Genomic DNA, 16,355 nt, shown 5'->3' with positions numbered 1-16,355 from the left:
AAATAAAACATGAAGTAAAATGTAAGTGTTAAGTATTACCAGAAAGATTTTGCCTCTTAAATTTTCTTCATCCAGTGCAAATTACTCCTTTTTAGCTTTTTTTGTTTGTTTTAAAATGTAGTGAATTGAATACTGTGTAAACAGTCTTCTTAAGAGCATGGGGAACATACTCAGTTTTTTTGCACATATTGGATATTTGTAAGAGCTTCTCTGCTGAAGACAGAGTTATTTAAGCATTGGTGGATATTGCCTCCTGAAGTTTTGGATGATGTATGCTGGAAATGTGTTCATTTTCACTAAAAAAGCTTTTGATTATTTTTGTCTAAGGCCTTGAATCTGTTAGTTTGTCTTCATTAGCTCAGTCCTAAAGCTGATAGTGTACTGTTCCATGATTCTTTCCATTACTTTCCTCAAATACATGTTTTTGTTTCCAGTGTTCTAGTAGTTGTCATCAAAATTAGTCTAGCAAAGAACTGACTAGTGTAAACTTTTAGTGTTGTAAAGTTAGTCCTCTCCTTTAAGTGCTAAGATGCATCGGTTTTATAACCTATTAAGAAATTTTCTAAATTACTGTATAATTACAGGATTGCTCGGGGTTTGTGGACCAAGGTTTGTTCCTTTTGCTCGCCTGTTGTCTATGCAGAAATAGATGTTTTGTATGCTTCAAAATATTAATTACAGGGGAATCATTCATTTTCCTTAAGTATTTTTACCACAAAGTCATGCTTCTTAACGACTGCTGAAAAAATACCAGTGTACTGAATAGGAGAAACGTAGTGCGAAGTGAAAACAGTAATGATTGCTCATTATTAGTTGCCATTCTTCCAAAATGAATAGCATCATTAAAGAATGAAGTCCCAAATAGCGATTCTGCTTTTGGGTCAGACACATTTGTGTCAGTACACAATTTATAGGTCCAAGGCAACCTTTAGTAAAATGTGACCCAATACCTCAGCATGTGGTCTTGGGCAATCATGCTTTGTGCGCAACGTGGGTGACTGCAGTGGCCAGAACCCTCCAAAAATGTCTGCAAATGTGAGGGGTGCACATACACTTCAGGTTACAGGTCTTATCCCATTAGAGGCAAGATAAACACTTTTTCCTAGAGATAAACCTAGATTTTTACCTGCAGATGGCAGTATATACCAAAATTAGAAGAGGATGAATACTTTTAAAATTGCATTAGTCTCCAACTAATTTTCGTGTTTTAATTATAAAAAGCTGAAATAATAAGTTTTAATGAATTAATTCAGCGTGACTTTGTAATATGGCTGGAATTGAAATGATGCTTTTATAGTATAGTGTACCTAGAAGAAAAAACAATACCAAGACTTAAATTTAAAATGTAATTTTTGAATGGCGCACAGTTTTTTGGGTTTTTTTTTTTTCATTTTCTCCTGTGCACTGGCAAGAGAATAGACAACTAGAGCTACTTGTATTTCTGTTTGTTTTAAGTGGTAGCAAATAAGAATATTTTGATGTTGATAAAATAATTTTTATAAAATAAGCTCATAATCTTTCTCCTTAAAGTCCTGGGTAGATTTTCTTTCTTTTTTTAGTAGCAGCTTCAAGTTGACTCTTCAGTCACCATTTTCAATTTTCCATGTAACAACAATTCTAAACAGTAAAAAGTGATGAAAAAAATCCCTGAATGTGTTTTGTGCTTTGAAGATAAGCTTTTCTGATTTTATTGTTTTCAAAAATGATTTAACAGGTAGATCCTATTTTGTATTTGACCTTTATTGTTGTAAGCATCTGAACATAAGACTTGGTGGATTCAAGGGTCCAAGTCTGAAGGCCTCAATCAAAGGACACCTATACATCACGTGATTAAGATCACTCCCCTTCTTTTTGAAATGCAGTTGAAGGTGAGATGTCCCACACTATATACTAGGCTAGTACCTACATCCCTTGCTTGGGAAGTAAGACTAAGTTCTGTGCCCTTTTGATTCTGAGGGTTCAGCCACACAACTCTTATCTCCCAGAAGAGCGTGCTAACCAGCAAGGTGGGAACACCTTGTTCTCGTAGTAGGAGCATCTTGTCTTTGCATTTAAAATTACATATGCATGCGTGGGGCAAGCAAGCCAGGAAGAGCCTGTTTCAGTAATGGAGAGCGTAGGATGCTCCTTGGACAAAAATCTTGTTTTCTTCTCCACTTCTGCATGAAATGGGTGGAAAGTTACAATGGAAATGTGTTTTTACAAAGACCACAGTACTCATCTACTTCAGGCAGAAAGACTACCAGCAGCTTCCTAAATCTAACTTACGTTTTTTTCTGGTAGCATTCATTTGTATTTTATCTCAGTCATAACTTAAGAATTACACATTGCTTCATTCTACATTGAAATGACTATTTGTATCCCTTTTAACCTAACAGATAAAATTAAGCAGTATTTTTGTAATTCCACAGTCAAGATTAAAAAGCATTTTGTCTCTGTGACATTGGTACTATTGAAAAATAATTATTGATAAGATTGTTTTGAGGTTTAGGAAAGTCCGCAGCATCTCAGAAAGACAAGAAACTATATTACCTGAATTATGAGGCTGTTTCAGATGACAAAATGTGTTGCCACAGTGCAGAAAGCCCTAATTGTGGATGCTTCATAGGTTCCTTTACCCAGAATATATTCTATATTGAGGATACAAAGGTTCCCTTCTTCTCCCTTCTCAGACACTTTGTTGAGAACAAGGGGGACCACCGTCAATGAGGAGGAGATACAGTCTATCTTTAGCACTTGCCTCTTGTATATACTTATATATTCAGGGTATATTCAGGAAGTATCTGAAGTATATAAAACTAGCTCCTGGAAGCATGAAAGGAGGGTGGGAGACAGCAAAAGGTAGAGACAGGCATAGCAGGTGCCAAGCTGCACATTAGAGGAACACATTACTGGTATTGCATTGCTATAGTATTGCATGCTACAGTACGTAGTATATCAAGGTCAAGTAATTTGATAGTTATTTGGTGTCACATGCACTAAAGATTGCCTTTGTGTTGACTTAATGATGATGCAAAATTGTATTGTGAGTTCTAATAGTATAATATTTCACATTCATTTTAAAAAAGATAGTTTGTGCATACACAGACTTGAGTACTCTTTAGACTGTCTTCTCTCTTAGCTTTCTCCTGTCATTATGGTTGGAATTCAGTCCCGTTTAATTATTAGTATTTTCAGAAAATAGTTAGTATTTACAGAAAATACAAAGTTTAGATTTACAATATATATTGCTAATTTTCTACCAGTATTATTGGGTTGAGCATTACATTTAGCATTTTACACTTACTATACATTAGCTGTATGTTTTGTTTTAGTGTATCATCTTTACGATTGGCCTACAGAGATCTTGATATTAAAACAAAAGAAGAAAAGTTAAATCTATCTGATAAGAAGAAAAGTGAATTAGAGAGACTTGGCATTGGATTTGGCAGCAGCAGAAGGTATGCGAGGTTCTGTAGATTGTGTTAAATACACTCTATTTAGTTCTAGTACAGTTCCTCTTGATTTTACATAGGAAACGGAAAAAAAATACTGAAGTGTGTTATGGAAACTGTATCATCAAAACATCTAGTATTTGTCGGGGGAAGGAGCAGGATTGCTTCTGATGGATTTAAGTTTTACCCTGCCAGACAGGCACTAACTTAAATTGTAGGATGTGTTTTGGGTTTCTAAACCAGTTAGCTGATGATAAGGAGGATGGCAGGAATGTTTTCAGTGAATGCTACAAACCAAAGCATAGTGTATCTATTACAAGCTAAGAGTTTGAAAAATCACTTTACCATGTTTTACAACTGCTGAAATGTTCTCAGAAGTCTGTTTGAAAGTCTTGCCACTACTTCAAAGAACAGCAACTGATTTTCCCAGATTTTTTTTTTTTTTTTTTTTGGTCTGTCTGTCTTTGTAAATGTTTCCATAGCTTAGGTGTTATCAGCAAGCTCAGAAACTAGATTTGGGGTCTCTCTCTCTTTTTTCTTTTTTTTTTTTTTTTTTTAAGAGTATGAATTTTTTCATCTCTTTACATAATTATTTTCTTTGTCCTCTAGCGGCATTTCCCATTCAGTTGTTTCAGATATGCAGACAATAGAACAGGAAACACCTACAACTGCAAAACCAAAGAAAAAGTACTCTGATGATGTAGAAGACTCATACTTTTCTTCTAGTTCAAGGTAATGTATCTGCTTTTTGTTTGAGTTGGGGTGGAAGTATGTCCTCATAAGTACACAGTATTTTTGAAACATAAGATCAAAAAAGGCAATTGCACAGGTCTATGTATCTATTATGTTTACAGGGAACATTATTTAAATCAGAAGAGTTTTCAAATAGTTGACTGTATATCAATAGTAAGTGCATTTAGAAAGAAGAGGAGATATTTTCTTCTGAAAATATCTCGTCTGAGGGGAAAGTGATCTGCATTATATGTTTATGGGTTTTGTCTTATTCAGATCTGATATGCGTCTAGTCTCTAGTTATTTACAAAGACAGCTGACATTAAAATTTTAATTTATCATATACTGAATCCAGTGAATTTTTCATCAGAATGACTTGTTTTTCTTTGTTTCTTGTGGTACCATCTTCTACTATGTTTAACGCAGCGTGCATCAGTCTTTCAGCTAGACACATGACAAATACAAAAGGTTGTGTCTTTCTGATATATATTGTGTCAGATGTATTGCATGCCTCCAGTATTTTTACTTTGCAGACTTTAAATATTTGAACATAAAATTTAAATAATTAGCTTTAAAATAATTGAAGTATTTTTTTGTCAGAGCATAAATACAATACATATTAAATGCTAGTGTTGGAAGGGAAGCAAAAAAAGATTAATCCTACAGGCACTAATCATGATGAAACAGCTGTTTCTGGACTGATGGGTAGAAACAGGTGGTGCTTTTATTAAGTGCTGCTGCCAAAAAGCATGGAAGATTGTACCTAGTTACCTGTAGATAGGCAAATAAAAACACAAAGGCATCAATGTGGTTGCTTTGTAACATAATCGGTAGTGGCAGAAATGTAAAGATGGTACCAGGTAAACTGGCAGCACTCTTGTAAAATAAAATATGTATCATTTCAATGCCTCCCTGTTTGTTCCGTGAACACAACTCTTACTGCTCCCAAATTATTCATAAGTTCAGTAGCACACAAATTATGAATTATGGAAGAGGCTTTTAAAATGTGTTTTAGTTCAATAATTAGAAGATAAATCATGACCTAGCTGTTCTTGTCTCTTGTTCTTCTGCTGTGGCAACAGTAGAACCTGGTTGGATTTTTGTATACAAACTCGTTTTCTTTAAAGAAAGCCTAATGTCATGTTCTTGGTCTTGGTGAAGTTTATAAGGCAGTATTTTTTTTTCCAAGCTATGGCTTTGAAATAGAGGCAAAGTAATTTTAGTATCACGTTAATATATGGCCAAAGGCAAAATAATTATACTGGATGTTATAGCGATGATAGGTATCTGTAAATTAAGAGTAAAATGTGAAGGGAAAAAAAACAGAAGCCCATACTACATCAAGAAAGCTAAATGTCCCAAGATTTAGATATGTGATTAAAGGTTCTAAAAATCCTGGGATTTTCATTTGTCTCTTTGTTATATTTGATTTTTCTTTTTTCTTTTCTTTTTTTTTTTTTTTTGCTGTAATAATATAACAATTTTTATTAAATGACTTGTGAATATTGGGGAAGTATTTTGCAACGTTGTGGAACTGAGGAGAAGAGACAGACCACAGGAAGTGACAGAACATCTTATTCAAATCAGCTCTTGTGGCCTCCCCCTCTCCCCTGTGGTTTAGCTGGCACTTACGAGATCAGGTTGTTTCATAGGTACTGTGTTTATTATTACACACCCATATGGGATTTTTAAAGATTGCTGTTACTGCATTAGATGGGCAAGAATAACAATGTCGCTACATTATAGTTTCCTTGCAGGCTATATACTGTTCTTCTCTCAGGCACCGTGAACGCAGGACTTAGAAATTGAGAAGTCAGGCTGAAGAGGTAGTATCCTGGTGGAAGGGAAGCATATAGAGCCTTGCCATATTTCTAAGCTGATGTAGGGGAGGGGGACAGCTGAATAAGGAAATCTGGGAGAGCAGCTACTACCTTGTACTGTACTGCTGTTTCCTGGGAGTTTCTGTCTTCCTTTTATTTATTTTGCATGTAGTATTGCACTGAAAACAGCCTAAACTCACAGGAACAGTAGTAGAGTGAGTTGGTATAGTAATGTGTCCCAAACAGTGGCTTTACCTTCCTGTTTCAATTTATAGTTGTGACTTTTCCTTTGTATTTTCTACCTATATCCAGAAGAGGGAGGTGTTAAAAGCATTTTTTTCAGCAGGAAAATATGCCTTCAAGAATCTGCTGGGTATAAAATCTGCCTATTGTTGCTGCCTTGCATTTTGGAACGTTGTTTCTACTGACATCCACTCTGTGGGGTTAGATAGTGAAGACAAAAGTTCCATTGCAGTGAGTCTCCCTCACTCAGAGCGCTAAATACCCTTCCCTTTGCCCCTTGAGGGAGAGGAGAGAATTGTCACAGGAGTTTGTCCCGAGTTTGTCCTTGTTGTTTTATGTGTGTGGTCATGGGAGACCTTGCTGCTGCTGCTCTCGTGTCTCCCATAAACTTCAAAAACAGCATCCTGGCTATTTGTAATACAAACACAGAGAATGTTTTTTAAAAGGTGCTTTTCACAGAGCACAGATGCCAAGTTTAATATCCTGCGCTCGTTTCTGCTGAACGATCACATTGTGCTTGGCCTCCTGTTGTTTTGATCATCGTGCTGTCTGTCCTAATCATGTTGAATCTTTAGGACAGTTTATTTAATCACTAAAGGAAATTCTCTGTCCTCGGCTGCTTTTTTTTTTTTTTTAATCAAAATACTACATTTTTTTTGTAGTGTTATCCATATGTATTTAGATTGTCAAAGGAGGAGAAATGGTCAAGATAAGGTACTACCGGAACACACTTTTTTTCTTATAAATAGCCATGTGTTCGTTGCAATTTTGATGTGCAAGAGAAACAATTGTCTTACTAAAATATAAACTGATTTTTAATAAATGTGATCTTTAGCATTGTTTTAATAAAACATACGACAAAACTCAGAAATACTTAATACTAGTATTTGTAGTACAGAAACATAATAAACAGAACCAGAGGCAAAGGCTTTCCTTACAGATCTGAACCACGTTTGTTTATGCTGTGTGAAATACAAGCAGATTCTTTGCTTGCATAATTTGCGTATTGACTTTGGTGGAATTGTGATAGCAGTTGCTTAGCTAGAAACCTAGGCCCCATGTGGAACTCCAGTACCATCAGAGGCTATGGGTTAGGTGTGCTCTTGGATTTCTGGAGTATTCAAGGTGTCTTGAAAGTTGTGGATTTATTCATAGCTGATATCCTTGAATGGAGGGTCAACAGCACCAAGCCTTACAAGCAGACTGCCCTGTATTTATGTTTGCAGAGTGAAAATGATGCCAAATCCTTGCTCACGGAGTCCATTCTGAAGTGTTCTCAGAGTCCTAGCCAGGTGTTTTGACCATGTTCTTCCCAGTGCCTTACTTGACACTAAAAAAAAAAGATGCGTACTTTGAAATAATGAGAACTTAGTTCTGTTCTCCTCAGTGGAGCGAGACTTTTCAGGCAGTCCACTGTGTATTCATGACTATATCCAGCCTAAAGAAAGGCCAAACTTTTCAGCACAGTGATAGTTGCGAATGAATAATTCAGATTTCCTAATGCAGATTAGAAGTTTTGCACAGTTGAATTGGATTTTTTTTTTTGGGCATACTTACTTAATGAACTGAAAACAAACTTGCAAATGAACACTTATAAAAGCAAAGTTTATTTGACAATATAAAGTAATTATTACTTCTTCAATGCTTTTAATTCTTCTTTTATTTTAGGTACTATGATTCTTCAGACTTGAGGAGCAGCAATTTCTCTAAATGGGATGACAATCCAGATTCTTTTTGGAAGAAAGAAAGTAATAATAGAGATGTTGAAGTGATATTAACATCAAAAAATTCAGGATATTCAGACAGGTATACCAAGAAAACATAACTGTCTTCTATACAGAGAGCTCAAGCTTCTTAATGTGATTTGTGTCTGGTCCTAATAGTGGGATTTTTGGGGTATAAGTGGGGAAGAATTTGATCATTACTCTGATCAGCAGTCAAGGGACTTCAAGGCTGAATTTCTTTTGTTTAGTTATTTACATTTTAGGCACTGTATATTTTTGCTCAGTGTTATATGCAGTGGAGGTAATTTCCAAAGTATGTCATCAAAAAAAAAAAAGTAGGCAAAACAAGATATGGAGAGACCTTCAATCATTTGAATGTTCTGAGAAGATACCCGCTTTGCGTGCTCTATTTATTGCCTAATGAACCAAGCAGATCCAAGTTGCCAAATGAAGGCAGTTGTGGGGTACTCAACTCTCAGGATTAAGATGCAGAGGATATTTTTGAGCAACAAGTCTATTTATTAATATATTTATTGCGTGGTAAAAGTTTGGTGTTTCTTCTCTGACAACTTTGTTTTATCTTTGTTATCAAGGGAACAATTTAAGAATCTGGACCTTTGTTTGACTAGTGTTTTCTACTTCTAAAGACAAAATTTTATTTTTCATTTCTCTGCACCATGGAGTGTGTGCATTTGTTATTATTTATTATTTACACAAGCATATTCTATTGTTTCCTGAAGACTGAACCAATGTTGCATATCCATAAAATATGCATTAATGTCCATAGTTTAATGTCTATTTGTGACTTATTTGGGTTTGAATGTGTATGTTTGCTGAAATGGAAGGTAATGACAATTCAAGGGATGGTAAGCCTCTTTAAACTGTTAGGGTTAAACATGAATTTTGCTGATGATGGGGTTCTCTTTTTCTTTTTTCTTCTGCGTAGAAGTAATCTGTCCTTGTTGACATAATTTGGGCTTGCATCCTATAAAACTTTCTCTAACTTGATAAAGCAGCAAATGAAATGTCAGTGAAAGCTACTTGAATTTCTTTGTCATGTTATCACACTAATTTTTACATTTTTTAAAAAATTATAATTTTAAGCTTCACAAAGAGAAGATAATATTGCCTCTTGTTTGGTTTATTGCATGTGCTGTGACATAAATCACAGTTACCCTTGCTAATGTAGTTTATTTTAATTTCAGGCCTGCATCTCGTCGTAAGCCTGAATATGAGCCATCTTTAAGCACAGATGAGGCACAAAAAAAATTTGGCAATGTAAAAGCAATTTCATCAGACATGTATTTTGGAAGGCAAGATCATGCAGATGTAAGTAGAAGACAGTGGTAGATAATTTTGAATGCTCATATTTTTTTGGCTATAGGACACGGCATTTGAGATATAAAGAATAGGCAATGAGCAATTAAAATGGGTAAAATCAGAGTAAATTTGGTAAGGAGAAGTTTTCAGATTTTAAACATTTATTTGACAGAAATTTAGACGTCTCTGGTAACTCTGATAGTTTATTTCCTTTTAAGGAGTTGCATCTGTAAGTAGGACTTTAACTCCATAGTAATTGTTCTCCTATAGACGTGGTAACTATGATACAGAAATGATTATTTATAAAAGAATCAGCCTGAGGTTGGGTGGATGCATGCTTACTTTGTTTTAAAATAGTGTCTAGTAAGTACATTAACAGATTGTAGTAAGCTATTAAACAAGCAACTGTCTCCTCTTATTCAACAAATTACATGTAATTGGACCAGCATAAGAATCAAAACCAGATTAATACTGTGAATTTTTGAGATGAAGAATAATTTTTAACAATCTAATCAGTAATGTAAAGAGTATGAGCAATGTGTTACTGTTCCCAAGGAACTCGCGAGAAGTTCTATTAAAAGCATCATGAGATCAGAATGGTTAATATGATGCTAACTGCAGTGCATTTTTTCTTATCCCACCCAACCAATGCATTTCTGTTGTTGTTGTTTTTTGGGGGTTTTGTTTGTTTGTTTTTATTTGTTTTTTTTAGTGGCTGCATAGTTCATTCTCCTCTGCCTAATCAGTAATTTCAATTTTTTAGGGGAGATAACAGTAAATAGGCTACTGATTGAGTGTTGTAATGGTAAATGTCACTCTTTGAACAACTTGGAAATGAGTTGAGATAGCACAATAGCACACTTGTACTCTGTAAGTCATGTGAAAACTATTAGAAGGTAACAGCTTTTGAAATTGTCATCTTCAGCTGGATTTGTATGTTCTGTAACCTCATTATTGAACTACCTGATGTGAACCCAAAGGATGGGAGTATACTATTAAGATAATTTTTCTTCTCAATTCTATCCTAGTATGAAGCTAGGGCTCGACTAGAAAGACTTTCCGGAAGCTCCTCTATAAGTTCAGCTGACTTGTTTGAAGATCAGAAAAAACAGCCAGCAGGTATTGAACAGAGATGCAAACTGTAGCATGCCATGGCATGTACTCTGGTACTGAGTCTCTGCTTCTGTCGCATTTTTTTGCAAGAAGCATGCAAAGTGCAAAAAGCAGTAATACTGCTAATAATTCAAATAAGTATGACAGGTGTAATTGTTATTTTTTAGAAAGCTATTTTTTTAAAGTTCAAGTAGCATAACATTTTGAACTGATTATGTGATGTATTTGCTGCATATGAATAACTATAAGGTTGCAGATCTACTTGATAGACCTCATGTGGTTTTTATAACAAAATATACAGTTTCTTGATAAAAATGGTTTACACTTACAGTCAGTCTATCATTTAGGGTTTTTTTTAAGTTACCTGAAGTTTAGAATTTTGTGTATGTAAAAGTAGCTGTAATAATGATACTAAAGCAAAAAATCAATAAAATGTTAGCAGCCTTGAAATTCATATGTAATCTATAACATGTAATCTGTTACATGTTATACCCTTTCATCAGGTTATCTGCTTCTAACACTGGTCTTGCCAAATTATTAAGAAAATTCTGTAACTGGTCAGTCTATGTTTAAAAGATCTGTTGAAACACCTTATGTTGGTGGCTATACTTACCAAAATAGAGTGGAAGAAGGATTCTTAAAAAGCGAGGAATAGATTTGCTGAAATTTAGCTGCTTAGGCTGTTGAAAACCTCATCTGTTGTATACCTAACAACCATTTTGGGTGGTACAATAATGTCAAATTGAAAAAGAAAGAAATACTGGAACATTTTATTGGATTTCATTCTGTAACTGGTGAAGAAATGGAAAAAAAAATGAACTTCTTGAACAGCTCGGAATCTGTGAGTAATTATATAAATAGGCTGGAAAAGCGAACAGTACCCAGCATATGATTTTACTTTGGAAAAGTTGGAGGAAAAAAAACATGCAGTTTTTCAGTTTCTATCCCCCGAATGTGAATTTTGATGCAAGTATACTGACTGGTAGAGAAATATATATATATATTTTACCAGTTATCTAAGTTGGGTTTTTTAGTCAAACTGGGGGAAAAAAAAGAAAAGAAAAGGAAGAAGGGAAAGGAAGGGATGAGGCATAAAAAATGAATTGCTAAAACTGAGCTTAACCGGTTGAATATTTGTAACATGATATCATACTTAGAAAAGGTTTGTGTAAGAGTAAGGGAAGAAATACTGTTTCTTTGTAACATCTAAGGCTTTCCGTAATCTATGGCATAATGATAACAAATACTATAGAGTGTAGTATTTTTGTCCTTTTTTTTTTCTTTAGCATATAAATGATTTTATACAGAATTAAGTATACTTTCCCTTCAATTTGTGTAATATGTGGGATTTTTACACACTAATGAGTAAGAGAATGAATTAGGAACAAGTAAATATAAATTGAAGATAGGGCAAGTCATATTCTCTTAAAGTGTTTTAGATTTTGTTTAACTGGTTAAAACTCAGCTAGAACTTCAACTATGTGGTGTCATATCAAACTAGGCTGTAAATATTCTTACTCAGAATATGATGTATGAGGATTCTGTAGTGTGTGTGTACAAATATATTAAAAGAAAAGAATATTCAAATATATAAAAAAGTACTGCTTTTATGTACATATGCAGATATATATGCATGTGTTGGAATTCTCACCATATCCTGAACAAGAGTAGCTGCTGGTAATTATGTAGTTTTTACATATGTGTATGCAAATTTTGCACATGCAGTCGGTTGACCACTTGGAAAAGTTCTTAGGCATGTGGAATACAAATAATTCCTAATAGTGGAATGAAAAAGTCTTCCTAAATTTCTAGATTGGTTAATTACTGTGACTGGCAATCATGTTATATAGTTCTACAGTAAATTTAAAGTTACATTACGAAGACTAAACTGATTATACTAAATTTTCTGGTTTGTATTGTGCTAAAATAGTAGTGAGGAAAAATACACTAGGAATTAAGTATTTTTAAATTTACACTATGTTCAGTTGATATTCCTTTCTGCTCCCCTGCCCCAAGTCAGTTTTTGGACAATGACCCTGCTTTGACGAATTTTCTTACACTTGATAGCTTGTCATGTAAGATTAATGTCAAGGCTACCATCAATTCCATAAAATAAGAATTAAAAAAATCAGGGGACTAGAAGCAGGCAACAAAAATACTTCTGTAATTATGAGGTCTTTGCCAGAATAAAATGTCCTCTGAAACTCAAGTTATTCTCATTAGTGCTGTTGAAGTTTTAGGATAAAACGCTTTCAGGATGCTTGCTTTTATACAGAATGCTGTAGGATCTTTTTGCCAAAAAGAGGAACCATGGGGGCTACAAAAAAAACCTTTTACTCAGCATGATTTCAGACCTATTGCTTATGAAAAGAGGGATGTGTTAGATGGCTAACTCACAGAGGCTAAGTTTGAAAGAAATTACAAAGGAAAGAATTGTTTTGCAATGTCATTTACAAGATTTTTTCCAGACAAGCATATGTAACTAGAAGAACACGAGGAAAACTATTTTGGTTGAGAACTGATTAGAGCTTTGCTCAGATTATTTATAGCTAGGGTTTTTGTTTCCTCTTTTTCTGGCTTTAATTAAAAAAAAATGCAGAAGAACTTGTTAAATGGAACAGATGCTAAGAAAGTCAAAATTACTATTCAGAAATAGGGTTGTCTCTCAGTGATAGTGAATTTTTGAATCGATATGGTAATGCTCATTTTGCTAAATAACATGTAGACGAATAGGCCCATGCATTATAGGAACAACTACTAGAAGGCTTTAAAGAGTAGAACTGCAAGCTTACCGAATATGACCATGCATCCTTCACTGTGAACCAGACATTTGGCTTAAATAAATAAGCTTAGGCACAGTGATGCCTTCTCAGCCTATTAAAAAAGTCACCTTTAATTTTCCATAAAAAGAGGGGCTGCAAGCTACATATCCCATGCGAGGGGAGGGAAGGAGAACAAAACAAAACGGAGGGGGCAGAAGTCAGCTGTACTTTTGGAGGGTCGTGCTGGGCTATTACGGTACATAGAAGTGTTCTGCAAGGGGCAGCTGTGAGAAGGCATTACCATTCTGCAGACTGTGGTGTCTGCGGCTGGGTGGGCTTGAGCGCAGTGTGGCGAGGGCACGCAGTTCTCAGCTGTGTACGTGACCGGTCTTTGACCATCAGCTGCGCATGTGATTGGACTGGGGCTGCAGTTTGCAGTTTCTCATTTTGCAAAAAGCGGTGTGTAGGAATGGCTAACTCTTAGTCTGTTCTTGGTATGCCGCCTTGCAGTAACCCCAGTTACACCCAAGATCATAGTTCTGTAATGCTGTTTTCCTACCATTTGTGTCTTTGACTGTGTTTACCGTATCGAGTACTTAGAATATTTGCAAATACTTTGCAGTATTAAGGCATGCCAAGAATTCTTTCATGCTAATGAGTGGGTGATTGTAATCTAGTTATGTTAGCATGTTAGTATTTATCATACAATTAATTTTGAAACATCTTTGGTTTCTCTTATCTTTAGGTCTGTACTTACAATGAGTAGAGCTAACAATTACTGTTAAAACTTCTTTATGTGGGCTTTGAGGAAGGGTGAAATACCAGCTTTGTTTTGGAATTTTAAAATTTAGTATGTGAATGACCTTAACTATAATTCCCATAGAATTTTCCAAATTTCAGGTACAGTAATGCAAAATATGTGTGTATATACAGCAAGTATACCTATGCGTGTGCACAAAGAAAATTCACTTTAGCCGCTACTGAAAAGCATTCATCTTTAAAATGAAATGTGATAATTCTGTAATAACAATTACAATGGCTATACAACTGTTTAGAGTACAAGACCAATAGCATGGCATCTGGTCAGAATTGCAGAATAAATTGTGTATTATGCAAACACTAATTGCTCAGCTAGTAATTCAGAGTGTACAAGATGATAGGCTGGGTGCAAATATGAGCAAATTAAAAATTTAAAAGTAAGGTGCATTTAAGGAATTTGAAGTTTTATATGTGATAGGTTTTGTAATGATGTACTTCAGTGTTCCTCATAATATATAATACTTCGGGGCTGGGGGGAAGGCTGCATTTAATACAAAATTCTGTTTTCTTCCCATTGTGTGTTTGTTTTCCCCCTTTAGGAAGCTACAATATTACAAATGTCTTGCCTTCAGCCCCTGATATGGCTCAGTTTAAACAAGGAGTAAAATCAGTGGCTGGAAAGCTTTCTGTACTTGCTAATGGAGTCATGACATCTATACAGGTTAGTGAAAATATTATGATAGAATAAATATCAGTTAAAATCATCTTGTAGGGATTTAGTATCATGAATCCTGCTGTTGGATCGTATCTAGGGAGAAAAGAGGGAATTTGTAAGCTTTGTAAGCTTCTCGTGATAGACAATAGGTGTTTATCTCTTTAAAAATAATTCTGTAGCTGATGGCTCAGCTTCCTCAGTTTCGTGGTCTTCTCCCTTAGAAAATTCTTTTTCCCTTAAAATAGGAACGCAAATTCCATTGTCGAAGTTATTTACTGTTACCTTATTATTAAAATAGTAATAGTTGAACACTTTTATTGTCAGTTGATTTGACTTGACAGTAACCTGCTAAATCTGTTTTTGTGCACAAAAGTAAGGCATCCCGTTCTCTGTAGTGTAAGGCATGCTACAATGAGTTTGTTTCCTATATGAGTTCAGTGGGAGCTGTTGGAATGTTTCTGAAAACAGGGCTAATTAGTTTGGAGTTTAATTATAAACTCTAGTTCTTTAGAAACCAGAGACAATTTTCTCAGAGGCTTTAAGAATTAAACTACTATTTCTTTTACAAAAGTAGGTAAAGCTAATTTCTTTCAATGGTAAACATAGATATAACTGTCTTTTTTTTTTTTTTTTTTTTTTTCCCTCCTCCTTCTCTAGGATCGATATGGTTCATAGCCTCTTGCATATCAACCTATGTACACTAAGAAGAATTTCTCTTCAGATACACCAGGAATCACAATGCTGATTCAGATGAAGGTTGCCTTAAGACTTGTAGATGCTTTTAATTGTTCCAGAATATTTGTTTTCTCATGCAGCTTTCTGGCTCAGCCTCTTTTTAATGCTATTTCCTCTTAAAAGTGCAGAAATCTTGTAGTAACTTGTTAAATCATATATGCTTTTTTCTTTCCCTTTACAGTGTTGCATTTCCGTTAGTGGCCTTAATGTTATATGTTGGAAGTCCTATTTTATTGTTGTTGTTGGCTCTGAGACAGGGAGGAGAAAGAAAGATGGATGTGTACACTGAAATCAGACTTTCTGACAGAATCCTCTGTGCAGTTGAATCCTTAGTTGACAGATATAACTTGTTTGTCTTATGAGCTGTGGAGAAGAAAATTTAATTTAAGCTTGTGCTGAGATGGTATTTAGTGGACTGTAGCAAAATATAGAATTGAGTTAAACCTGTGCTTATCAGGAAGTAGAAGCTCTTGTGGTTCATAAATTGATATGCATTAAAATGATGGAGAAATACTGCTTTAAGATAATATTCCTGCTACAAAATGTTATGCTTAGATGTGAAGTACAGAGGAAACAAGACACCTGGTATATTAAATAATGGATTTAATTTTGTCATGGGAACAATCTATTTATTCCTAATTTTGAACATTATAAAAGATTGCAATATAGAATCCTTAAGTGCATTTAAACAATCTATATTGTGTACAAAATGAAAAAAAAATATAAAGGGCCTAACAGAGTAATTAAGTGTTTGTTAAGAATTTTTAGAACAATCTTAGTTTTTTGATGAACTATGAAATACTGAAAGAGGAAATATAGTGAGACTGTGTTTTAGACAGTCTAGGACTTATTGTTGATGACATCTTGTATAAAAAAAAAAATTGTGACCCTGAAAACCCAGAAGCAAAAATGAACTTCAGCTAACTTTGTTCTGTAACTTTATTTCTTAATTCAAATTTGTAAACTGATATCTAATAAAAACAATTGTTATAAACTGA

The 16,355-nt window shown here is 34.6% G+C and overlaps 1 protein-coding gene across 1 annotated transcript in view; it reads left to right on the top strand.

Moving 5' to 3' along the window:
• ARFGAP3 (ADP ribosylation factor GTPase activating protein 3) overlaps positions 1-16,355 on the top strand; it is a 37,001-nt gene extending 20,646 nt beyond the window's left edge. The window contains exons 10-16 of the mRNA XM_062592180.1: positions 3,315-3,440; positions 4,044-4,166; positions 7,898-8,035; positions 9,159-9,282; positions 10,302-10,392; positions 14,507-14,628; positions 15,280-16,355. Coding sequence (XP_062448164.1) covers positions 3,315-3,440; positions 4,044-4,166; positions 7,898-8,035; positions 9,159-9,282; positions 10,302-10,392; positions 14,507-14,628; positions 15,280-15,297 — 742 coding nt within the window. The 3' untranslated portion in view covers positions 15,298-16,355. The remainder of the gene's footprint in view (positions 1-3,314; positions 3,441-4,043; positions 4,167-7,897; positions 8,036-9,158; positions 9,283-10,301; positions 10,393-14,506; positions 14,629-15,279) is intronic.

The sequence above is a fragment of the Rhea pennata genome, chromosome 1, assembly GCF_028389875.1.
Source record: "Rhea pennata isolate bPtePen1 chromosome 1, bPtePen1.pri, whole genome shotgun sequence".
Classification (NCBI taxonomy): domain Eukaryota; kingdom Metazoa; phylum Chordata; class Aves; order Rheiformes; family Rheidae; genus Rhea; species Rhea pennata.
The sequence above is the reverse complement of the archived record's forward strand: the minus strand, read 5'-3'. Positions and strand labels throughout refer to the sequence as shown.